Consider the following 27444-nt stretch of genomic DNA (forward strand, 5'->3'; position numbering starts at 1 on the left):
GTGCCTAAGGCATTTGACTGCTAACCAGAAGGCTGGCGGTTCAAATCCACCAGCCACTCCTCGGAAGGAAGGTTGGGCAATCTACTTCTATAGTGATACCAGACGGCAGTGGGTTTGGTTTGTATTCTGTCCATTGAGCTCTGACTCGTGGCTGCCCTGTGTATAACTGAAATGTTGCCTGCTTCAGTAAAATCTTTGGGATTGTTGGCATGTTTGAGCACAGTCACCAATATTCTGTTCTGTTCCATAGGGGTTTGTTTCATTGGCTAATACTCAGAAGTAGATAATCAGGCCTTTCTTTCTAGTCTGTCTTAGTCTGGAAACTCCACTGATACCTGTCTACCATGGTGACCTTGCTGGTATTTGCAATACCAATGGCACAATTTCCAGTATCACAGCAACACACTAGCCACTACAGGATGACAATTTGACAGACAAGTGGTCTGTGTGTGTGTTAATGCAATGAATACACATGCGCGCACACACACACATATATATGTATATATTTATATAAAAGGTTAGTTGATTTTTGTGACAGTTGGAATGAGTGTTTCACTCATTCCTTTCCTCTTTCTTATTCCCCTGCCTGAGGACTGAAAGACTTCCTTATTAAGATCTCATCAATAATTGATTTCTTAATTAAGCCGATGGTCTTGCATTTTAAAAAGAAAGCCTCTCATACAAGCACCACTTTTTCACCAACTTTTTTTGAGGCAAAGTGTCCTTGAAATAGGCATCCTACTTTCCAAAATTAAGCAAGACTTGAAGAAACACCATTAAGCAAGTGGCTTCAGTGCTTTAAACTTGCTTTGATTATTTGTTCCTGCACAGATGTGCCTCTGTTTCCAAATAATTTTACGTCAATCACTGATTCTGAAACAGTCATTTCTTTGATGGCTTGTTTCTTCTTTATATACTCTAGTTTATGAAATGTGAGTTACCAATATCAGTCTTTAGAGTATTTTTAGAATGGTGCTGCCTTGAAATATATGCTTCATATTCATTTATCCAGTTTTTACACTTTCAACATTTGTAAGCCAAAAATAAAGATGCTAGAGTTTGTAATTTAATTATATGATTTGTTCTAAAAGAAAATTAAAACTACAACCAGAAAAAGAAGCAGTTTCTATAGAAAAATTTAAACAATGCATTATATTAAAACTTTATTCTTCTGTCCCTTGGAAAGCTTGAGCTTTTAGTTCAATATTTTGAACAGGATGATAACAATAGCATACATTTAAATTTCTAGATTCCAGACAAATCTTGAATTTCCTCAAGAAATGTGTTTCTGAGCACTCTTGGGGCCTTCAGCCTTTCATTAGAACAGATTTATAGGAGCTACGTGAGTGGTTATTCCATCTGGGCGTGGAACTTTAAAATCATACCATATGATTAAATTAAACTACTTGGAAAATCTGGATCTGTAACTTTAGAAACATTTTAATGTACCATAACTCCTCATTAACCCCTCAATATTTTGTCCTGTGACCACCAGATGTTAATAAATGCTAATATTATAGTAAGGGACATGTTTCAAATGCATTATTATCATTAAAGATCTTCTTGTTCTTAATGTAATAATAGTTTAGAAATTTAAATATTAATATATACCAAAAAAACCAAACTCACTGCCATTGAATTAATTCCTACTCATAGCTACCCCCTTTGGGTTTCTGAGGCAGTAAATCTTTATGGAAGTAGATTGGCCAGTCTTCCTTGTGCTGAGTGGCTGGTGGGTTTGAACCATCAACTTTCTGGTTAGCAGTCAAATGCCTAACTATGCCATCAGAGCTCCTTATATTAATATATACTACCCTGGAATGGAGTCCTGGGGAAGTGTAAATGATTAACATGCTCAGCTGCTAACCAAATGTTAGAGGCATCATGGAAGAAATGCTTGGCTCTCACCTTCCAAAAAATCATCCATAAAAAATCCTAAGGAGTACACTTCTACTCTGACACACGTGAGATTGTCATGAATCGGAGTCAGTGACAACTAGTACTTGAATGGTCTAACTTACTTAAGTTGTATTTAACCAAGGTGGGAACATTTTACTCTAAAGAGGATAGAAATAAGATAATATTATGCATTTCTTATTTAATATGTCTTAGCATGTAGGCATGTAGTATGTGCCAAGTACCCTCTTATTGCTGGATATGAATAAATAGACTATTAAGACATGGTATGACAGACAAATGAAATCTGCTGATTATACTTCCAAAGGGAGCTCTGGTAGCATAGTGGCTAAGACACTTGCCTGCTAACCAGACGGCTGGCGGTTCAAACCCACCAGCCACTCCTCGGAAGGAAGGTTGGGCAATCCTACTTCCGTAGTGATACTGCCTCGGAAACCCAAGGAGGGGTCGCTATGAGTTGGGGCCGACTCGACGGCACATAACAACAACAACAACATACTTCCAAAACACAGATGATGCTAGGTTTAGGCTGAGTGTTTTCTTACTCTTTATCAGCACGTCATGACAAAGATACGGTGGTCTGCTTCCACAAAGATTACAATTTTGGAAACCTTATGGGGGCAGTTCTGTTCTGTCCTATAGGGTTGCTGTAAATTGGAATTGACTTGAAGGCAAAGTGTTTGTTTTTTTTAGTATCAGCATATGACCTACTACCCAGTGGCAGTGAAAAAAAATAGTGTTTTCAGGAAAACATTGCTATTCTCCCCCCTTTTTTTTCTGATCTTAGTAATTGTCTCAGGCTTAATCCTGCATCCCCTACATACTGTCTATTATGCTTATTTTAATGGAAAGAGCCCCTTCCCAACTTCTTTCATTGCACTCCAGAATTGCATTATTCTAGAAGTCCTGTTCAACTGCCACCTGGCCCTCCACTGTCTTCCTGACTTCATCTGTGCACCTATGGCCATGAATTGTGTTGCTGTCACTGTTCACTCCATCTGCCCTTTATATAAATTCATTCTGTACTTATGAAGAGCGTCCTGTGTACCCAGCAGGGTGCTACCACCATGGAGGAAATAAAGATGAATAAAACAGGGTCTTGGAGGAAATAAAGATGAATAAAACAGGGTCTTGTTCTGAAAAAGTTTCAATTTAATATCAAAGACAAATCATATATGGATAAATACAGTGCAAGGTAGAATAAAATAAATGCCATCAGTACGAGTAATAATAGTAACTGAGCACTTGTTTTGTTTTGGTTTTAACTTTTTGATCGTGATTTGGGTGAAATTTTACACAGCAGATTCATTTTACATTCAACAGTTCATACACATTGTGTTTCATGACACTGATTATATTCCCTGTAGTGGAATAGCTCTCCCCCCGTTTCCTCTCTGTTGTTACCCTTTCCCTGTGCCCTTCCACCTGTGCATCCCTGCCTCCCTATCTTTCTCCCTGTGCAAATACTGCCCTTCTAATCTCCCGTGGCTGATAGTTCTAAGGAGTGCATCTCCCTGATATAATGTTTGACTAGTAGACCTGTCTGTTGTTTGTCTGAGAGTTCAGTCATAGGAGTAAGTTCAATTCCAGGGCTGAAGAGTGACTTGGGGCCATAGTTTCAGGGGTTTCAGCAGTCTCTACCAGTAAACCTGGTCTTTTTTTTCTTTTTTTTTTCATGGTTCTGAATTTTGTTCCACAGCTTTTCTCACACTCAATCCAGGATCTCCAATTTTAATTCCTTTCTGAGTGGTTCGCTTGGTAGCTGGGCCACCATCTAGTTCTCTGCCAAGCCCCTTATATTCATGATCTCATTTTAGTCCTCTCACCATCCCTGGAGTCCTAGAGAGGTTAAGTAACTTGCCCAAAGTTGTCATAGAGTTTGATGAAAGGAAAGATGATTCCCAATGGGGGTTGAGGGACACTTCATGGAGGGGCTGATATTTCATTAGTTTCTTGGTAGGCTTTGGATTAGTGGGGAGGGTCACTGGGGAGGGGGGGAATCCTTAGGCAAAGGACCAGAGGAACAAAGGCACAATAATAAGGAGTGAGAATCATAGCTAGAAAGAGTGGAAGGTGTGGCCCCAAAGGTAGGCTGGGGATTCATGAAAACAAAACCAAACACTTGCCATCAAGTAGATTTTGAAGGAGGACTTATAAATGCCATGGTGAATAATAGGGCCAACTCTTCTCTGGGCCATTGAAGTCTTTGTGAAAGAGTTTCCATTGCACCTGTGCTAAATTGCAGCCACCCTCATCACATCCTATTGAATGGTTTAAGGGGTAGGGGAAAAGATTAATAAAATGCCACTGGAATGACCTGGGCTGGTTATAACAAGGGTTTGAACAAAGGCATGAACTGTTGCCATTTATTTAAGCTTCCTGAGAGCCTGGCTCTGTGCTTGGTGCTTCTCTTGCATTATCTCATTTGATCTTCACTACCCAATTTTGTAAGTTAAATTCACTCCCACCTTAGAGAAGGAGAATGGTCTTAAAGAATTTAAGTAACTTCTCCTAGATCACACAGGGTTTAAGAGGCAGCAGGCTGGAGTCTGTTACCAAAGGTTGTACTCAAGTACAGAAGTAAATAATTTTATTGGAATAGTGGAAATAGATTGGAGGCATTACTGGTGTAGACACCCTACAACCTGTTAACTGATTGGGCAGTCAAATGAGGAGCAGAAGCGAAAGTTCACTTGAAGGTTAACGGCCTGGGACTAGAGGGTGGTGGGCTCCAGACAGGCACAGGAAACAAGAAAGGAGTTGCTTTTTGGTTAGGACTTGCAAGAGTGATCTTAGGTAAAATGAGTTCGAGGCACTTGGGAAGATGTTGTCATGGCTGTTAGGAATGCAGTTCCCTGATAAGGGGCCATGCTGAGAGAATCTACTGCCACTCCCAGTCCCCGCACCTTTGTTGCTTTACATAATCTTTTTTCCCACCATGCTTGTTTCGATCTGATAGCTCCAAATAGCTCCTTCCTGTCAGACTTGTCCCAGATATTGCCAAGATGAGCTCCTCCTGATTTCTGTATAATTTTATCTCAAGCAGGAAGTAATCTCAGTGAAGTATTACATCCTCTGTGAAGGGACCAGTTTCTCTGTTTTTGTGCCATGACCATTTCCTGCCATATATTATTGGTTCAACCTAAAAGTGCTTAAAACTACATTGACTGAAAGTAGGAGCAAAACAAACAAATGCTTCTTAATTAACTTCTAGTTCTTTACCCTTTTGAAAATTCCTTGCTAATCGATTGATATTTAGTGATAGAGTTTTCCCATTTTTTAATTCCAGTAGCCTGTATTGAGTGCTGTTCAATCCAAGGAGTTTTACTTTTAGTTAGCCAGCTGGTATAGAAACCTATCCATGCATTCATTACATTGCTAGAACATTGTTCCAGATTATAAGAACTCTAGAGCTTTTTCTCTATGCACTCTGGTGGTATAGTGGTTAAGGCATTCAGCTGCTAACCAAAAGGTCAGTAGTTCAGACCACTAGCCCCTCCATGGGAGAAAAATGAGGCAGTCTGCTTCAGTAAAGATTTAGACTCCTGGCTGTGGATTTGGTGGGTTTTTTTTCTATTTATGGCTTATTCTCTAGACCTTTTAAATAATAAAAATAAATAATAAAATCAGGTTTCCTATCTCTTCTGACTTCCTCTCTCTCTTCCCATCTTTGCTTTTTCCCTCTTCTCACCCCTCTTTTTTGCTTTCCTCATCTTTTCCTGCTCTCCTGTTTTCTAAATAAACTTGTGAGAGGCAGTCCTTTGGAATCCATGAACCTGGATTGGTCACAGCAAAAACCCATTGCCATCGAGTCATTTCCAGCCCATAGTAGAACTGCCCCAAAGGGTTTCTAAGGCTGTAATCTTTATAGAAGCAGACTGCCACATCTTTCTCCCATGGAATGGCCAGTGGGTTCAAACCGTCCACCTTTTGTTTGGCGGCCAATTGTTTAACTACTGTGCCACTAGGATTCTTCAAGGTCGGGACATCCACCATTAAGCTTCTGGGGGTCTTTGAACTCCTTAGAATGGATACTTTATATACATTGTTCTTGACCACTCTTCTGGAATTGTTTTTAGATGGAGTCTTTGAGCCATGAGTCTGGTTTTGATTCTCCCACGAAGTTAAGGGAACAGAGACATCTGTTGATTTTCTAGGATTAACCAGATACCAAAAAGAAAAGTCCTTTAAACACAATGTGATGATTCTTACTCATCACATACTAACACCTGCAGTTTGATTTTTGTTAATGTATATTAAATTGTGATGGCTTTATAATAGTGACATTATGCACACATGGGGATAATCTTAGATTGCATATTAAGTACTTTTCCCCCCAGGTCACAGAATTGTCAGGTGAAACTCAGAGAGGCGAGAAGGTGAAGATCACTATCACTCTGACGAGGGAGCTGCCATCAAGCTCACCCGTGTGCATCCAGGTTTTCAATATCATCTTTAAAAAGTAAGATACTTTAAATGTAGATTTAATTTAGGCTAATGATACCTTTAAGCATAGAGCCTGGGTATTAAAATCATCAACCATTTTGTGGGTAATGTGCCAGCAACAATATCCTCTGTAGGACAAGTTTTCCTTTTAATATTATGCTAGAATTTTCATGGACTTGTATCAGGAAGTGCAACACAGTCCATCACGATCTCTCACTGGTGCAAATCATTTAAACAAACAAAAAAACAAACAAACAACCCAGTGCTATTGAGTCGATTCTGATTTATATAGAACAGCGTAGAACTGTCCATAGTGTTTCCAAGGCTGTAAATCTTTACGGAAGCAGACTGCCACATCTTTCTCTAGCAGAATGGCTGGTGGGTTTCAACTGCTGACCTTTTGATTAGCAGCCCAGTGCTTTAACCATTGCACCACCAGAGCTCCTCACATGCAAATCATTATTATCAATATTATCCAAGTCGACTCAAGGAACTCCAGCGTTATACTGTCTCACTGGAATTAAGGAGGGTGCCTTTTTCCTTTTGTTCTTCCTTTTCTGTCTGCCTACCCAGATTTAAAGTTCAATATGTTTGAGTTATGATGAGGTAGTGGTGGTTCGGTGGCAGAATTCTTGCCTGCCATGCAGGAGATTAGAGTTCAATTCTTTGCCAGTATCTTTCATGTGTAGCCAACACACGTCCGTCAGTGGAGGCTTACATGCTGTAGCTTCCAGACTAAGAGTAGGAAGAAAAGCCTGGCAATCTGCTTCCAAAAATCAGTCATTGAAAATCCTATGGATTATAACAGTCTGATCCATAACCATTCTTGGGGATGACATAGGACTGGGCAACATTTCTTCCCATTGTGCGTAGTGCCGTGAGTCAGGGATCGACTGGATGGCAGCTGACAACATAACATGCTTGAGTTAGTAAAGAGGTTTTTTTCTTCTATCTCATTTATATTGGGCATGAAAAGACATCACTATTTTCTCTCTGTCCTCCTTCCCACCTTAGCCTCTTCCTCCCCCCCCCCCCCGTTTCCACGTGGGGGCAGAGGGAATATTATAACTAAGATTTCCAGTGTTTCCTTGACTGGTCTGAGGGTCACTTGCTTTAAAGTCACCCTGGGGAATTCCCTGGCCCCTGTCCAGACCTAGTAAGTCAGAATTTCATTTTTAGCAATGAAACTTTTTAGCAAGCTTCCCAGGTGACTCGTGAGTACTTTAAGGCTCGAGAACTGCTGGTTTTCATGTTACTAGTGTGGGTCATGAAGGTGGTCTGCTCAAAATCTTAGATGCAAGCAAGTCCCCAAAAGGCCCCTGGAGAGGATAAGGACAGGGAAGTTTTGGGTTTGCTGAGTAGGGCACGTATAGGAACTTCCCACACACAGATAGTTTCCTAATGTTTGTCAGACATCTTTGGATCATATCTGGGCCTCCACTCTGTGCTTGGTACTCACTCTTCAGAAGCCAGTCTTACAGATACCACCCTGAGAAAGAACTACTTTAAATCATCGAACAGTGGGAAGATGGTTTTCATTTACAAAGCTCTTTCGCTTCTGTTTTTTCTTACTTGATCCTCTCACTAGAGTACCATGAGGCAGGTACTATCAAAGTCCCCATTTTACAGATGAGAAGGCTGAGGCTCCATGATTGTACCCAAAGTCACACAGTTGGAATCCCTGTTCTCTGTCTTGAAGCTCCCTACTTTCCCCCCATGCACTGGGCAGCCTCACGTTGATGATGCCTTAAATTCCAAAAGCGACCAGAATTGCTGTCTTAAGAGGCAGCCTTCCTGTTTGGGGCATCTGAGGTAGCTTAATTAGAAACAGACTCTTCATCTCAAAATAGAGCAGATGCCAAAAGAGACTTTAGACATCACTTGCTTCACCCATCCAGGCTAACCAGAATCTTACAACCACAAGTCCTAATTGGTAAGTAACCACATATTTATCTTTATAGTTAAATGCTAACAGATAAAGATAATTTAGTTGTGTCATTCTCAAATAAGAAAAGCAATAGTTGTTTTATATACACTCATATGTATATTTAAGGGAGCTCTGGTGGCGTAGTGCCTAAGGCATGTGACTGCTGACTAGAAGGCTGGCGGTTCAAACCCACCAGCTACTCCTCAGAAGGCAGGTTGGGTGATACTGCCTTGGAAACCCAAGGAGGGGTCACTATGAGTCAGATCCGACTCCATGGCAGTGAGTTTGTTTTTTGGTTTATGTATATTTAGTATCTAAGCCTTCCAATGCTATGCACATTATAATTTTGTATTCTCTATATGTTTTTATCATTATTTTCAGCATTGGTATAAACTTACACAGTGTTATTGACTGATATTTACCAAAGTTTCAAAAATATACTTGCAGGATCTTAAAAAAGTTGTCCATGTACCAAATTGGACGGAACTACTATAATCCTTCAGCTCCAGTGGAAATTCTCCAGCACAAGTAGGTTTCTTTAAATATTCTGTTACTCTGAAATTGTTATATTTTAAGCAACCTAATTTGCAATGCAGTATTATGTGATTATGCCTCCTATGAGATACTCCATAGTATGAAATGTAATGGATTTTTGTAATTTTCCACTTTTTCTCTAGAATGGTGAATGTCAAGCTAGCAGTCTGTTTTTTTTTTTTAATATTATTGTGTGAGATCATTATCACAAAGTTCACAAATAACTCTGTCTTGGATGATGTATAGCCAGTATGCGCCTTAGAAGCGAGGATGGTGAGGTTTCTTCTCTCCTACATTGGTCATGAGGAGCTCTGGAATCATAGTGCCTAAGGCACTTGACTGCTAACCAGAAGGCTGGCAGTTCAAACCCACCAGCCACTCCTTGGAAGGAAGGTTGGGCAATCTACTCCCATAGTGATGCTGCCTCGGAAACCCAAGGAGGGGTTGCTATGAGTTGGGGACAACTCGATGGCACATAGCAACAACAACAACACATTGGTCATGCTGTCAGGAGGGACTAGTCCCTGGAGAAGGATATCATATCTGATAAAGTAGAGGGTCAATGATAAAGGTGAAGACCTTCAGTGAGGTGGATTGACACAGTGGCTGCAACAGCGGGCTTAAGCATGACAACGATTGTGAGGATGGAGCAAGATTGGGCAGTGTTTGGCTCTGTTGTACTGTAGTCAGTAAGAGTCAGAACCGATTCAATAGCCCCTAACAACATCAACAGATCATTATCATAAGTTCTTGAAGAAATTCAGAAATGTAATTCCTTTTGTGTGACAAGTAATAACCAAAATAGAGTACACTATATTATGTATAACACATAGTTGGTATTCCTATTTCTTGCTAAAAGGGAATTAGCACAGGCAGGGTGGTAAATAAGAAATCATCTATTAAGCAGAAGTCAACCAGAGAAGCCAACCTAACTACCCTGGAGATACAGAATTTTCCATCTAAATTGGAAATTAGGTGCTTCAGGAACAGTGGTCAGATATATCTTGTTTAAACTGTTGGTTACTCAACTTTCCAAAATCCATAGTCAAGCTAAAGACAAAGAGACAACATAGTCCAAAGACAGATACATAAACAAAGAGAAAAAGTGCTTAAAAAGATAGAGACTGGGGGCAGGGTTTTGGCCTTCTACCAGATGGAATAAAAATGACCTGATTTCTGTATGCTAAGTCAGTGTCAGGAGCTCTGTCTATTCTGTTCATTCATCTCTGTTACTTACCTCTCCACCTGGACTAGAAATACTCGTAGGTCCAGAAGTGGGTTGAGTTAGGGGTCTGTGCTCAGTGCATATGATTGTCCTGAAAGTTAGTAAATCAGGTTCACAAAAATATAAAATGGAATTCTATCATGCCATTTCTTATTCAAGGCTTTTCGGTCTACAGCATTTATAAATACAGAAAAGACTACAGTTTCTCTTGTTTATTTGTACATGATATCACTTAAGTATTTCTTAGTCTCATTATTGTGTCTATCCACTTTCTTTACCTTTAAGTGGGTATGCTTTTCTGAACCTAAAAGTTGTCCTATGGAACAGATCAGTCCATAAACATATCAATCATTTAGCTGTAGGTCTCAACCAAGGGGAATTTTTCCCCACAGGGGACATTTGGCAATGTATGGAGACAGTTTGGGTTGTCACACTGGAGGGCTGCTACTGGTATTTAATGAGTATTTAGAGATGGTGCTAAATGTCCTACATTGCACAGGACAGCCCCTATCAAAGAATTATCCAGTCCCAAGTGTTAGTAGTACCAGGATTGAGGAACCTGTTCTACAGGAAATGTATTTAATCCTGAATATATGTGTAAAGATACTATACCTAAAAATAACTATACAATTTCAGTCAGCAACTTGAATAAATCAGACGAAAGAAAATATTTCCTGATAAAATCCAGAGAATTCTAATGTAAAATCACCATTTTTAAAAAGTGTATTATTTTTCTGGTATAACATTATTCTATTTTTTCATTTTTTAAAGATTGTCCCTTTGGCCTGGATTTGCCATTTCTGTTTCACAGTTTGAAAGCAGGCTGCTGCTTAGTGCTGATGTGTGTTATAAAGTCCTCCGGAATGAGACTGTTCTGGAACTCATGACTGGTCTCTATCACAGGACTGGCATGTCCTCCTTCACCCAGGCATGTGAGAAAGAGCTGTTGGGACTTATTGTCCTCACAAGGTAAAAGCTTGAGCCTGCATTTAAATAAATTGTTTTCAGAAATGAAATGTTTTATGGTATATGGGAACTGGAATAGCTGTCAGGGCGTTGCCCTGAGCATAGATCACTTTACTCACCAATTTAGAGGCCTGACTGATCTCAGTCGTCTAGACTTAAGACTTCCTAATGTGGCTTTCTGTATTGTCACACTCTGACACGTTCTGCCTTTTATCTCTTGCTGTACACCAACTCCACCCACCCACACTCTCCTTGTTCTAACCTCTAACAGTCTGCACTTTGCTGCTTTAGTACCTCTGTCTGGATCTCCCACTCTTTTTTTTTTTTTTTTTAAATTACCGTGGAAGGAAGGTTGGGCAGTCTACTTCCGTAATGATACTGCCTCAGAAACCCAAGGAGGGGTCGCTATGAGTCAGATACAACTTGATGGCAGTGGGTTTGGTTTATTTTGGTGGTAAAAAAGTATATATAACAAAAAAATATGCCATCGAGTGGATAGATGGGTGAATAGGCTGAACAATCAGGTATATCTAGGCAGGGGGAAGTGTGCCCATGGCCATGTATAGGCTTGGCAGGCGATGTTTCTACATGTGTATTTGTATGTGTTGTAAGAATTTCTGGGTGTATAGTAGAACTGACAAGGGACAAAGTTGTGGTGGCTTCTTGGTCACCGCCAGCTACCCTGAGGGAGCAAGTAGTTGGACCTGTGAACTCAGGACCATGGTCGCAGGAGACATCAAGTTCAATTGTCACAACATGCTATGCAAAAACATTATTCTACATCCTACTTTGGTGAGTAGTGCCTGGGGTCTTAAAAGCTTGCAAGGAGCTATCTAGATGCAACGATGGGTCTTATTTCACTCAACATCATGCTTTCAGGGTTCATCCATGTCACAGCAGGTATTAGAACTCCATTTTTCTTAACGGCTGACTAATATTCTATTGTATATATGTACCACATTTTATTTATCCATTCATTCAAAATTTTTAATAGACTTTATTTTTTAGAGCAGTTTTACATTTATTGAAAAACTGTACAGAGAGGGAACCCTACCCACCATTTCCCCAGTTACTAATATCTTGCATTTTTATGGTACATTTGTTAACATTGGTGAATCAACACCGATAAAAGATTATTAACTAAAGCCCATAGTTTACATTAGACTACACTCTTTGTGTTGTACATTTCTATGGGTTTTGACAAATGCACGATGTCTGTGTTCACCAATACAGTATCCTACAGAATAGCTTCACTGTTTTAAAAAGTTCCCTGTGACCCACCCATTTATCCCTTTCTCCTCCATGCAAGCCTCTGGCAACCACTGATCTTTTTCCTCTCTGTATAGTTTTGCCCTTTCCAGAATGTCACATAGTTGGAATGATAAAGTGTGTAGATTTCTTAGATTGGTTTCTTTCACTCAGCAATATGCATTTAAGCTTTCTCCATGTCTTTTTGTGGCCTGATTATTTTTATAGCTGAATAATATTCCAGTGTATAGATGTACTCCCACTTGTTTATTCATTCACCTATTAAAGGACATCTTGGTCTTCCAGTATTTGATAAACTGCTAAAAATATTTCCTTTTGAAATTCTACTCCTTTTATAAGGCCCAGCTCAAATATCACCCCTTCTCTACCCACTCAGTTGGAATTAACTAGTCCCCTCCCCAGTGCTGCTCCCATAGCACTTTGCTTATAGCCATTTTATGTTAAAGGACAAACATTAGACCCCTGCCACATCTTCTTTATAAGATGATGAGGTCTTCGAGGTTGGGTGTTTGCCCTCAGTGCACGTTGAACTGAATTAAACACAGGTGGATTAGGTGACTTCCTGAGTACAAATCTCACCATATACTGGTGCAAGTCCTAGAGTATTTCTTTAGAGGACACGCAAGCCTTCTCTTCTGGCTTGGAATTCCCACTTAAAATTGTTTTTCTAGATAACAGAGCAGAAAGTGGGACTGGTTGAATTCCACGCTACTGGGTTGAGAAGGCTAACCTCTTACCTTCCTGTCATGATCCTCATGAATTAGCCTATCACATTATTGAAAAGTCACCTTGGAATGTACAGGGAGCTTAGAATATTCTGCCATAGAATATGTCCCAAGGGCTGGAGCAGCATGAAGATCATTCTACTCTACACTATGCTGAAGGGGAGAGAGAAACAAACAACAGTTGCCACTGATTGTGATTCGTGGTGTGTCAGAGTAGAACTGTGCTCCATAAGGTTTTCAGTGGCTAATTTTTCAGAAGCAGATTACCAGGCCTTTCTTCTGAGGTATCTCTGAGTGGACGTGAACTTCCAACCTTTTGGTTTTGTCAGAAGAAACTAAGTCAATAATAAAATTAATCTATTAGATGAGATTTATTGAGGCCAGATTTGCAAATTGGGTAGTAGCATACCACATGTAGTAGCAATGACTGACTTTTTATAGAAAACAACCTGGAACAAAGAAGCTTATTTCTGATTGGCTTATGCAGTTTACTGTTGAAATTCTGTCAAGATTTCATTGGACAAGAGTGGCCTGATTTATAGGAAAGCTGAACTTACATTTTGGTAAAGACAAGTCTTAGGGACATTGTCCACTTGACCTCCTATGCCATTTTGTCAACCACTCAACTCCATTCTTATTTTACTTAACAGTTAGCAGACCAGTATGTTAATCAATTACCACCCCCAGAAACTCTGCTGAAGCGGAAAAGGAGCTTAGAATGAGAACTTAGAATGATCTTAGCTGCCTTGCTATGCAGTTGCCCACAGCCGGCCCTCATGGGGAGGTTAAGCAGGATACTGAAATCGTGTGGTTGATCAGTCTTCTTTTGATGCTTTTTATCAGAAAAATTGTTTGCAAGTTCAGAAGATTTGAGTGACATCAGAAGTGGAGGGGAAAGTCTTTGAGGAATGCTTTGCCCTTTGGGCATTTAAGAATGATTTACTTGACTTTAGTGCCTGGGTTATGTGAACTATTTAAGGGTAATGTATGCAGCTACTAACTGAAAGGTTGGAAGTGTAAGTCCACCCACAAGAAAGGCCTGCTGACCTACTTCTGAGAAATTAACCACTAACAGTCCTGTGGAATACAGTCTCCTCTGATGCACAAGGGGTTGCCAGAAGTGGGAGTCAACTTGATCACAACTGTTTTACTGGTTACCTAAACTTAAGTGTCAGTGAGAAAAGTAGATTGCAGCACCCACCTATCTAGGGAGATGCACCCCTTAGATAAGTCAACCATGAACATCAGAGGGGTAGCATTCACACAGAGGGAAAGCTGGACAGATAGAAATGCATGGATAAGAGGAGCACAAGGAGGGGGTGGCTACCATTACTGAACATTTTGATCAGCGATTCTATGGAGGAATCCTGATCAAAAGGGAGCAAATGGAGAACAGAATTTCACAATCTTACTGACTCTAGACTTGAAACATGGAGAGTGGATAAACCCCTGAAATTCTTGCTAAACTATGAATCCCTGAAACTGAGATAATCTTTAAACCTTAAAAGAAAAATAGCCCCTGAAGCTTAACTAGTAACAAATGTCTGCCTTAAACGTTGTGCTCTTTCAAAATCTACCCATACGCGATCATTTTGACAACAGCAATTGGAGAGATTAGTTAGGAAACTTAGAAGGCAGTGAGTTCATGTTAATGAGGGAGGAACAACTCAGAAAAGGAGAGTGAGAATGGTTGCACAATCCCAAGAATGTAATCCATGTCATTGAGTCGTACATGTAGTAATTGTTGAATTGGTGTATGTTTTGTTGTGTATATTCTCAGCATTTTTTGAAAAAAGTCATTGGATTTATTCTTAAAAATGTGACTGTTCTTACATTACTGTCTTCCATCATTTCTGAAATTCTGGAATCTTATACTTTGAATTAAAAATTTGGTGAAATGGCAGCTTATCTTGTATGATTTGGAACTTTTTTTTTTAAAAAAAGATCTCTTGCATTTCTCCAGATACAATAACAAAACCTATCGCATTGATGACATTGACTGGTCCGTGAGGCCCACACACACCTTTCAAAAGCGAGATGGGACTGAGATCACCTATGTGGATTATTATAAGCAGGTAGGATCAGTGAAAGCTGCCGTGAAGTCTCGTTTACTCATCCCTTCCCTCAGAGTCACTGTGTTGCCACTGAGAAGCAGTAAAGTATAGCAATCCTGAGCTGGGACTGGGTTTGACTCTTGCCTCTAACAGTTACTATATGTGTGACCTCAAGTCACTAAACCTCTTTGTATCTCAGTTTCCTAATCTGAAAACAAGGATAACGGGATCTCATACCCATACCCATATGGTGAGGATTAAATGCGTTAATATGTGTGAAGCTTTTAGAACAGTACTTGTTGAATAGTAAGTGCTCTAATAGTATTAAAACAAAAATTGTATTAATCCAGTAATAGAAATTGATTGAAGTTTATTCAGTATATGATTTGCTAACCAGGGTAACATTTTGACTAGAGAGTCAAAGATGTTCTAAGGAAGAAGAATCTTCCACAGATTTTTGTACTACAGTTTATCACTAGTAAAACAGTATGTAATCAATAGGTTGGCATATGGCATTGTCTTGAAGAATAATTATAACAGTTTCTGGTTTACCCTAGAAAAACAAAAACAAACCCTCATTGCTGTGGAGTCGATCCCAACTTTTACAGAAGTAGATTGCCCAATCTTTCTTTTGATGAGTGGCTGGTGGTTGTGAACCGTCAGCCTTCTTCTGGTTAGCAGTCAAATGCCTTAGGCACTATGCCACCAGAGCTCCTGGTTTACCCTAAAACATAACTCTAATCTGACTTTTGGAGTCTCTGTTTCTTGGAACTGACTACCATAGATAATTCTTCAGAAGATCACAATACTTAAGTTAAAATGGTCTTTACTAATTAGCTTAGACTATTGGTTGACTTACTTAAAGTGACTTTTAGGAGATCAGTTTCCTCAAAATTTAAGGTTCAAAGATCATTTAAGGGTGATAACTTGTGTGGGTCACCCCAGCCTCCATGGAACCCAGAAATCTATATACCATGAGAGTTAAAACATCCTTTTTGAATAGTCTACATATATAAATATAGGTAGCAATTATATATATAATGTTAAATATAAAAAATGTGTATGTGTAAGTACATATGTACGTATACACAAGTACTTTTTTTTCTTGTCTTTTTCCTTAGCTCCTTTCCTCTTAGAGAAGTTCTCCCCTTTCCAGGTTTAACAAGTTCCCTGATTGTCAGGCCAAATCTTCCTCCTTCATAAGTCTCTGACTTGTCCCTTCTCTCCAATCCCTATCATCCCTGGCTTGGCTAAGGCCCTCATTCTGTCTCCTGTAGTTTTTCTTCCTGTAGTCCAAGTAATCACCCTAAAAAGCATATCTGATAATATTACTTTTCTGCTTAAAGTATTTCCTTGACTCCCTGTTGCCTTAGAGCTAAATTGAAGCTACTTGGCAGAGTTCCCAAGGCCCTTTATGATCAGGCACTCCCTGCATTTTGAACCTTATTTCTTACCGTCTGCTGGTTCCCTTCCTAAAATGCTGAACTTTAACTTTTGTGGTTTCTTGACTTAGTTACTCCCCTGTGTACTCACCACAGTTTGCTTCCTTTGTCTGGACTCTCCTTTGCAAACAGCCAAACCCTACACACCCTTCAGTGCTCAGCTGTCAACTCTCAGGGTGCTTCTGGATGCTCTCCCCAGGGCACCCTTCCCTGCATTTAGTGGGAAAACTGTGACTGGTCAGAGTCTCCTTTTGGACCTTGCTTGAGCTCTTAAACTTGTGCCTTGAACTCTTTATTTCTGTATACCCAGTACAACTACTTTGCCTCTAGTAGATACTCAAACATGTATTGATTGAATCTCCTGCTGCCTTTGGGAGCTTGATTCACAGTTACCAGCCCCCTTTCCATTTTTAGTTCTTTTGTGGAGGGAGAAAATCCACTTAGTTCGTGCAAATGAAATTAAGAGGATTTTCTTATAAATTTTACATACGGATGTAGGAAAGCACCAGCTCATATGTATGAGAACTTATGACTTCTACTAACAATTTCTAGCTGAAAGCAGATACAGCCTGTGGAACAAAGATATTATAATACAGTGGTTTAATTGGTTAGTCTTTGGTTGATATCACAAGGAGGGTGGGTTAGAGGTTGGGAACAGGCTTCTATTGGATAATTGGATATAGAAAATCACAATGATTTGTTTCAGGAACTAATTACAGAGCTTTTAAAAATCTCACTCATGTAACTTTCAGGTGGAATCGTAAAAGATTGATGTTTGCACAGCTTTAACCAGATATCTTAGGAGTGGGTGAAAACTCCTCTTGTGTCAGGATCTCATTTCCCTGACACAACTTGTTAAACAAAACTTTTAAGGAGTCTGGGAAACTTGGGTAAGTTTAGATAAGGCCAACTTTAAACCCTTACAAGCAGTTCTCTTTATCACATCTTTGTCATAAAGAAATGTTTCTTTGGCCCACTTTATACAAAAGACACCTGTGTCAAGATTCCCTTCCTTAGAGGGTAATTCCTTTACATCCTGGCTTGATTATGGAGAGAGATTACTTCTTAGTTTTATGGCTTCCAGTAATTAACACAGCCAAAAAACAGGAGCCTATAGAGGGAAACTGACTTTCAGCTAAACAGATTCCCAGGCTGGCAGATCCATAGAAAAGAGTTTAATACAACAAGAATGGAGTGAAATTCAGTCATTTAGCTTTGGTCATCAAGCATTAGGAATTTCTCCTTTACACTTCCAGAGGCTCCTTCTTTTTAAGGTGCAATCATATTCAAATCTCAGAAACCTCACAGATATTTTTAAAAATGAAATATTATACACAAGGCAAAACCCTTCCTTGCTTTTTCTACACTTCCAAGAAAAGCCACGTCCTTTTCCTAACTAGAGAGCTCTGGTGGCTCTATAGTTAAGGCAGTGGGCTGCTTCCAAAAGCTTGGAGGTTTGAACCCACCAGGTCCACAGATGGGAAAAAGATGAGGCTGCTTCCATAAAGATTTACAGCCCTGGAAACCTGTGGGGGTCACTATGAGTCAAAATAGACTCAGTGGCAATGAGTTTGGTTTTTTGGGTTTTTCCTCACTAACTTTTACTGAAAGACAACTACACTAGCTCCATACTCATCTTCAGTTCCTCTCTTCTAGAGCCTCAGCAGTCTGGCTTCTGGCCCTGCTGCTATGGAAATAGCTCTGTGAAGGTCAAATTCAGTTACTCTTCTTATCCTAAGGGGCTTTGGGTGGCATTTGACACTAGTGACCATTCCCACCTGCTTGGACTGTGCCCTCCTTGACTCCCGGATGACACATCCCTTGTGGTTCTCTTCTAGGTTTCGGGTTGTTTTGTCTCAGCTTCCTTTGATTTCCTCCTTCCTTTCTCCCAAATGTTGAACATTATTATTAACCATGGTTCCCTCATGTAGGAATTCTTCTTGTTCTGAGACCACCCAAATATATTATTTTTCCTTGCCCTCATTCCTACATTGCACACTCATCTCCATTTTCAGAATATATTTGCATGAATATCCTGCAGGCATCTCAAACGAACATAATTTAAACTGAATTCATTGCCATTCCTATTCCTGTTTCTCCTTGGGAATTTGCATCTTGGTTAAGAAGTAATTTTGCTGCTTCCCCCACCCCCACCCCCTATCCTAACCTCCTCATTCAGTTGTTATCAAGATGAATTCTGCCTCTTTTATCCTTGAATCCTCTCTGGAACCAAGCCCCTCCTCCCCAACCCAATTACCACTGACTGCATTAATGCAGAACCTCACTATTTCCTGCCTAAGGCAATGCAGTCACCCCCTTAGGGTCTTCTAGTCCCAGCTCTCTCCCCACTGCAGTGTCATCCTCACTGCCACCAGAGAGATCTTTCTGAAAACATGGACCAAAAATGTGGTTAAGAGCATAAGCTGTGGTGTAAGATGATCCTGGCACTCGCTGTGCAAACTTAGGTTCATGATTAAATCTGAAGTGGCATCTGTAGAGTCCCTGGGTGGCACAGAGAGTTAAGTGCTTGACTACTAACCAAAAGGCTGGTGATTCAGATCCACCCAGGAGCACCTCAGAAGCAAGGCCTGGTAATCTCCTTCTGAACATCACAGCCTCGAAAGCACTACGGAGCAGTTCTACTCTGCACACGAGATCACCATGAATCAGAATCAGCTTGATGATAACAATAACAACGTCACGATTCCGGGTAAACGTTGTATGAGGTAATGCCTTTGGAGCATTTAGCCAGGTGCCTGCACATTATGAGCACAGGGTAAACAGTGGAAACCCTGCCTTTGCACCTCCATCTTCCCCTCCTTCATCTGTGGTGTCACACAGTTTGGGCCCATCTTACCTTTGCAGCCTCATTGCCTGTGGCATTCCCACTGCACACCCATGCTGCTGTCACCCCAGGCCACTTGCTCATCACTAGATAGCCCTCCATTTTGCTCATTTTCACTAGAAGTCTGCATAAATGCACACTGTACCTTGCTCCTTCACCACCTGGTAAACACCTCACTTCAAGGTCAGATGTTGCCTTATTGTGAAGTCTTCTCTGAGTTTGTTTCCTATCTCACCCACGGAACAGTTAGAAGTTCACTTCTCTAAGCATCTGTGCCACTCATCACATTGTTTCTAGAACACATGTTCCTTGTAGAAGAGGGATGGTATATGTGTAATCCTTGATGCACTGTGCCCATGAAAGCATCTTGTATATAAAATGTGTCCCACAATTGTTTGCTAAATACACCCCAAAGTTTATGAAACATTTGGGCCTCTTTTCTGCTTGGTTCCATTGGGGAATCGTGATCAAATCTGCTAACTTTTTTATAATGAGTTGTGGTTCACTACATCCATACTATGATTAAAGGAGGAAGACCTAAGGTGGTGCCATTTCTAGAAGGTGCTTCTTTCTGTTCCCAGGAAAAGAACATTAAATTATTATATGTCTATTTTCAAAGTGGAAGTCATTCTGACATTGACCTTATATTTCTCTGTTTTAGCTTTTCATCGAAAATATTTTCAAATGCTGAGAAGTTTGGGGCAAAGGAGAGGGTAAAATTCCCCTGATGACAGCAGTTTATGGGGCAGAGTTCTTGGTCATGCTCTAGCTAAACAGAGTACTCTTTTCCTGGAACATGCTCATAGCTTTGCTTGAGTGGTTGGTTATCTGGGACAAAGATCCTCTCTCTTTCAATGCTTATATTTTCTTCAAGATCTCCTTTTGAAATTTACCTCCTTCATGAAGCTTCCTCTGATTTACTAGCCATAAATTGTTTCACTAAATCCCACAGGCCAGGAACCCAGTACTGAGTGGTGTGATAAACACTCATCCCCAAACCTTAAGAGATGAATCCTGGCTGTGCTAATTTCCAGATACAGGACTTTGGGAAAGCTGTTTAATTTCTCATGGTATTTATCATTGAAGGGGTGATGGTAGCATCTATCTTACAGCACTGTTAAGATTAAATGAGGAAAAATAGGTGCGTGGTATTAGTTGCTGTCGAGTTGATTACGAAAGCTACAGAGTAGGGCTGCTCCATAGTATTTTCAAGCTCTGACTTTTTTGGAAGCAGATTCCAGGGCTGTCTTCTGAGGCACTTCTGGGTAGGTTTGAGCCATCATCCTTTTGACTAGTAGTCGTGCATCCTTTGTGCCACCTTACTATATCATTATTTGCATCTCTTGTCTACTTTGCTGTGTAGATAATGTCATTGTATGGAAAGGGAGGGGACTGCACCTCTTTTATATCTGTATCCATTTTAGTCCCTGGAACATAGTGAGCACATGATGTACACCAAATTATTGAAATCATGTATGAGAATTCTTTTCTTAAAGGTTCCTTCAAGCTTTATAGCCAAAGCAGTAGTTGTAATCATTTAAAAATGTGATCCCTGAATTGTTTTTTATTTTAATGACTAACATCCTTATTAAAATTGAGCATCTCCCACTTCTTGCTTACTTAATTTTAATTATTGATGTTAGTGTCATATATTGCCCAAGGATTTGTAAAGTATAATTACAGTTGTTCTGTTGTTAGTGTTGAGTAAATTATACTGGAAATTAATGTTCATCAGAACCTTTGCTGTTGGAAGGTAATAGCATTTTTAGCAGGATAAGAAGATTGAAATTCAAGCTTAGGAAGAGAGAAGTTGCAGGAGAAACTGGCAATTGCTGAGACCTTGTTATAAACCAGGCACTATGCTAATGGTTTATATAGGATGCCTCTAAGCTACTATTACCTTCATTGCATAGATAAGGAAAGTTGAGTCTCAGGGAAGTTAAGTAACTTCTCCAGTGGAGTAAATAGAAGAGTTGGGAATCCAATTCACATTTGTCAGGTTTCAGAGCTGCTTTCCTTATCATCATATTATCCTGGAAGTTGAAGAGGATTATGCTATTTTGAGAAATTGGAAGTTGACTCAATATAACCTTGCCTCCAGTTGTGTTTAGATATTATCAAAATGAATATAAATACTTAAAGCCAGGCAAGCACGTGGCGGTCCGCCCTGGTCATCCATGATGAAAATGCTGGCAGCCCCACAGGGGTCATTGCAGTATGTGTAGCACCAGCTGGAGGCTATTCTGAATCTGGGTGAAACCCAGGAGAGAAGAGGGATTTTTTTTTTTCTTTTTTAAATAGTAGATAATGTTGCATTATAAAAGATAATTATTAAAATTATGAAACTGGCCCTCAGAAATAACAGGTAAGTCTTGGGAAGGAAGTAAAAACGAGTAAGTAATCATGGGATCATTTTTCTTCACTGAAAAGATTTGTTTATATAGTACTGCTGCTTACTGTTAATAAACAAGGATGCTCTATATGCAGTGTTTCCATGTTGACTTTTTCCTCATTAATCTTGGATTTTCTAGCAATATGACATTACTTTATCTGACCTAAAACAACCTGTGCTTGTTAGTCTGTTGAAAAGCAAGAGAAATGACAATACTGAGACCCGGATTGCCCACCTGATACCTGAACTCTGCTTTCTAACAGGTAATACTATGATTTATAACTCTATCAAGCCCTGATCACACAAAATACTTCATGGTGGGAAGAACTTACTGAAGTTAGTGGAGTGCTAGAGAGTTAAATTAACCCAGGGAAGATGGTCCCCTTAAGTAATTTATCTCATTAAAGAACAGGAGGAGGATAGAATGTCCTTTGGAATAGTTCACCCTATTAAAAGTTATCTATCTTCTTAATCTTATGTAGTCTGTTTGTTACTTTGATGTAAAATAGGTCCCCAAATATTTCCCTAAGACCAGTTTTGCCATCTCTTGAACTTCACTGGTATAGGAAATAGCTTTTTTTCAGCTATTATTAACCTTGCTCATTGATCCTTATTTTCTTTTTGCATAAGCTTCAGAAGGTAATCTTGCTATAATATAGAATTCGAATAATTATCTGGAGTACTTTTAATAATGTTATTAGGTTAATGAGAGGGACTGTTTACATTTTACACGTTTGTATTGGTAATCAGTTATGGTGTGTATATATTTATTTTGCAACTAGAAAAATTAATGGGGAGCCCTGGTGGTACAGTGGTTAAGAGCTTGGCTGCTATCCAAAAGGCCAGCAATTTGAACCTACCAGCTGCTCCATGAGCGAAAGATGTGGCAGTGTGCTTCCATAAAGACTTACAGCCTTGGAAGCCTTATGGGGCAGGTCTACTCTGTTATAGGATAACTATATGTAGGAATCAACTTGAGGGCACTGGGTTTGGTTTTTATTTTTGGAATCTTTGAGGGGAGGGGTGGTCATTCTTAGTGGTAAGTCTGATATTCTATATCTACACAGTTCAATATGATAGCCACATGAATCTACTGAGCATTTGAAATATGACTAGTGCAACTGAGGAACCTAATGGAGATGTATTATAAGTATATGCTGCATTTTGAAGATTTAGCATAGAAAAGGGGAATCTGATTCATAAATTTTTTATATTGATTACATGTTGAAATAATATTTTGGATATGTTGTTTTCTTTTTAATTTTTCAAATGTGGCTACTAGAAAATTTAAAATTACATTTCTTCAAAAGAAATTGCAGTTTTTGGACAGTGCCGTGCAGGTGGCTGGTCTGATTAAGTCTAAGTGAAAACATTAAGTGGTGCCTGAGATGGGCTGGGTGACATGTTACACTGTTTGTTTTTTCACATTGCTTTTGTTTACATTTAATAGGGCTAACTAGCCAGGCAGTCTCTGATTTCCATATGATGAAGGCTCTGGCTGAAGTCACACGCCTCAGTCCTTTGAGCAGACAGCAGCGGCTGGCCAGGCTTGCTGACGATATTCAGAGGTACTGTGGTGGGCAGGACACCTTTCTGGAACTAGTGTGTCTCTGCCTGGGGCCTAGTTTGTACAATTGAATGTTCTATATGGAGACCCCAGGTAGTGTAAATGGTTAATGTGCTCAGCTGCTAAATGAAAGGTTTGAGTCCACTTAAAGGTACTTGACTGCTAACCAGAAAGTTGGTGGTTCAAACCCACCAGCCACTCCTCAGAAGGAAGATTGGGCAATCTACTTTTGTGGAGATACCACCTCAGAAACCCGAGACAGAGTCGCTGTGAGTCGGAGATGACTCGAGGACACATAACAACAACAACAGCAAAGGAACCTTGGAAGAAAGACCTGGTGATCTACTTATGGAAAATCAGCCACTGAAAACCCTGTGGGTCTGCTGAGTCATGGTCCAGTCAATGCCAACTGGTGGTAGTGGATGTGCCATCATATAGGATGAAATGATCTTACTCTTCTTGATCCAGAGAAGGGTGTTTTTGGGTGGTGGGGTCCTGAGCCCAGAGCATCCTCTGAGATGCCTCAGGGCTAGCAGGTTGTAGGGAGATGGTAGGAGGCCATGCTCGTAACTGAACCACCCTCTTTAGGGAGCTAGACAGCTCTCTTTTCATCTGTCTAAAACATGGAGCCTCTTGATAAAATCTTGAATGAAGAAAAGGGTTCTAATTTAAAAAGCAAAGCAACAAATACCTCAGCTCCCCAATGTTCAGGATCAGTAATGCCCAGATCTTAACATAGTGGCATCAGCACACTGAACATTAGAAAAACCCCAGAATATATTTTTTTCAAACTCGGCAACACCTTTGTGCTTTTGTGGTTCAGCCAGTTTGATTCTCAGACTGAGTTCCTGCCCTCAGTTTGTGACAATTTGTTGAACTTGTGATGGGAAAATTCACCTTCCCCCTGGTTCTCCCTTCTGACTTAAACTGCACTGTCCAATACTGTAACCATTATTCCCATGTGGCTATTTGGCACTTAAAATATGGCTGGTGAAATGTTGAAATGACAATATTGTGGATCTCCATAACCAGAAACTTCAAAATACTCTGAGTGTCAATAAATTCATTAATATGGATGATAATATTACACATCTACTGAGCACATCGCACGTGCAAGACACTGTGCTAATCACTTTGCTTTTATTGTCATATGTAATCATTAAACCAACACTTTGAAGTAGCCACTTTTATTATCCCTACATTTTACCAATAAGGAAACCAAGGCTTACAAAGATTAAATAGTTAGCTCAAGGTCACATAATATTAAATGTTGGAGCAAGACTTAAACCCAGGTCTCTTTGGCTCTATGACTCTTTTTTTTTTTTTTTTAATGATCATTGTGCCAAACTGAAAGCCTTTTCCCATTCCTGTATGGCCCAAATGGCACCATCTTCTCATGATTCTGAGCATTATGTTGTCATGTTCATGAAAGAAATTGCTCAAAAACAATCATGAATTGCTTTGTAGGTGTGCTGAAGAATAGGAAAATAAGAAAAACAAGAAAGGTATAGGGAAATAGAAGCCAGGAATCCTAAAGAAACAGAAAAATTTGTCCCTGAACAACTTAGTAATTTATAATTATATCTCAAATGATTTAAAACTCTTTATAAAATAAGCACTTTAATGATTCAAAACTCAAATCTATCGACAGAAACAAGAATGCACGTTTCGAGCTGGAGACCTGGGGGCTGCATTTGGGATGCCAGACGTCTCTGACTGGCCGTGTGCTGCCTTTAGAAAAACTATTAATGCAAGACCAAGTAGTAAGTTGTGAGGTTTCATTCTCATTCAAAAGAATCCACTTGAAGATATGTACGTTTGACTATTCACTAGACTCTCGTTGTTGGGTGCTGTTAAGTTGATTCTGACTCACAGTACCCCATGTAACACAGTAGAACTGCCCCATAGGGTTTCTTAGGCTGTGATCTTTACAGGAGGAGATTTCTAGATCTTTCTCCCACAGAGCCATTAAGTGGGTTCAAACTGTCAACTTGTCGGTTTGCAACTAGGGCTTAACTGTTGCACCACCAGGGCTCCTTGCAGAGTGACTAGTTGATTCATAATATTCATTTGGCTTCTCCCCAGCCACATCACTGCTCACCTTTTGTCCTAAGCCTTGTGGTCCCCTGTGATTTCCTTTTTACAGTGGACTTGTGTGGGAGTTCTGGTGGTGTAGTGCCTAAGGCATTCAACTGCTGCCAGAAGGCTGGTGGTTCAAACCCACCAGCCACTCCTCAGAAGGAAGATTGGGCAACCTACTTTTGTAGAGATACCACCTCAGAAACCCAAGGAGGGATTGGTGTGAGTCAAATCGACTCGATGGCAGTGAGAGTTGAATGTGTGTGGGCTTAGTGGCATCCATTAGACATATTTTGGCTGATCAGTGTAGTGTACTGTCATGTTTAAAGAAACATTAGAAAATATTTCAAACCATTGTATTACTCTTATATAGATAAGAGTCACAGTACATGAGAAAATTCTATCAACTGGTGAAGGTAACTAAGAATATGTTTCCTGATACCAGAATTGGTTTTTTACTTTCTGTGTCTGTTAATCTTCCAAAGTAAAATGCTACTTGGTATAAAAATTAAGAAATCCACACAAAACCCATCCTTTGACATAACACTGGGGAAGGGTCATGGTAAAACCTGAAGACTCAAATCATTGCCTCTTTCAGGCTTTCGTTGAAGAAACGAGTCTATTTTTTGCAAAAATTGTGCTTTACTGTGGTACTTTTCCCATGTTTTGCCCATTTTTAGAGCCAGTTACATTTCATTTCATTTTTAAAGACTCTCTTCTTGCCTTTATTTAGTATTTAAAAAAAAAAAACAACCAACATGTTTAAATTAATCTAATTGAATGACAAATGTTTCATATTGACAGAATGGGCATTTTTTTTTTCATCTTTTCTTTTTGATAATCTAAGTAATGAAAACCCTTATTGAAGAAACTGAGGGAAAACTACTTTTGAAAACAAAATAAAAATTTTTAAGTACGAAAAACAGGTCCTCTTTAGGATCTTGGTCAAGGGTCGCTGAGAGCAAGTCTAGTTTCAAGCCCTAAGTTCCACATGTGAAGTGGGACTTAAAATAGTTAAAATAATCTGTTTTATTAGCTCTAAGTAAAATCATATCTGTCAGAGCTTTTGTTGTCTTTTTTTTTTTTTTATGGCAATAGGTCTCATATGGAGGGGTACTAAAATAGGAGAACTCGTAGCTAGAGGTGGTGGTGGTTGGCTACATATGACCATGCCATTGACTTCTTGTCCAATTATGCTTTTCTGAAATTGGGTCTTAGCAGCTGTGCAAACTAAAGCTTCACTGACCTCAGGGTATGCCTTGGGCATATTGTCCTGAGTCTCCTCCCACTGTCCACAAGATGACAGCAGGTAGAAGTGTTGTAGGTCAGAGGGCTGTGGCTCTCCTCATACTGGATGTAATGGAAAGGAATGGGCCTTAGCTTCAGTAGAAAGATTTGTGGAGGGGTAGCCTCCCTGTGTTCTAAGGCTAAGGCTGCCCCCAGGGGCTGACTCCCCGCCTGACCACCTAATGGCAAAGCATGCCATGGGTGGTGGCCAAAAGTCAGAACCCTTGGTGGAAGTGGCTGCACCATCACAAAACCTGTATTCTAAGCCTGTGACTGTACTACTTAGTTTCATAACTTCTCTTAGCCACAATTTCTGCATCAGTAAAACAAGGGGGTTCTTAAACAGTGGTGTACTTATGAATCACCAGGGAGAATTTGTTAACCTATAGATTCTGATGCAGTAGATCTGGGGTGGGGCTCAGGACTGTGCATTTCTAACAAGCTCTCTGGGGATGTCCCAGTTACTAGTCCATAGACAATGCTTTGAGTCTCAAGAGATGAGACTATAGTATGATCCCTTTTAATTCTGCCAGCAATTCTTCCTGGTTTTCCACACCAAAGGCATTTCCATTTGATTCCAGTTCATGGGTATAAGCAGATGGCTGGTGACTTGTCTAAAGCCTGCCCTTTCTTCAGTGCAGGGAGCTTGTTATTTTCTTTTTTGGTCACCTGAGGAACTTCAAAGAGTGAGAAAGGATCCTGAATCATGGCTTCATCTCTGCTCCTAGATGCAACTTCTCTTGAGCATAATGTACATTCTTAACTGTCC

General features: G+C 39.9%; 1 protein-coding gene across 1 annotated transcript in view; it reads left to right on the plus strand.

Moving 5' to 3' along the window:
• Positions 1 to 27444, plus strand: part of PIWIL4 (piwi like RNA-mediated gene silencing 4) — a 56300-nt gene that overhangs the window by 9789 nt on the left and 19067 nt on the right. Inside the window, exons 5-11 of the mRNA XM_007938101.1 lie at positions 6258 to 6379; positions 8738 to 8818; positions 10821 to 11018; positions 14973 to 15084; positions 21882 to 22005; positions 23193 to 23310; positions 24961 to 25072. Coding sequence (XP_007936292.1) covers positions 6258 to 6379; positions 8738 to 8818; positions 10821 to 11018; positions 14973 to 15084; positions 21882 to 22005; positions 23193 to 23310; positions 24961 to 25072 — 867 coding nt within the window. The remainder of the gene's footprint in view (positions 1 to 6257; positions 6380 to 8737; positions 8819 to 10820; positions 11019 to 14972; positions 15085 to 21881; positions 22006 to 23192; positions 23311 to 24960; positions 25073 to 27444) is intronic.

This window comes from Orycteropus afer, unplaced genomic scaffold (genome assembly GCF_000298275.1).
Source record: "Orycteropus afer afer isolate SDZICR_OR568_19922 unplaced genomic scaffold, OryAfe1.0 scaffold00047, whole genome shotgun sequence".
Taxonomy (NCBI): Eukaryota; Metazoa; Chordata; class Mammalia; order Tubulidentata; family Orycteropodidae; genus Orycteropus; species Orycteropus afer.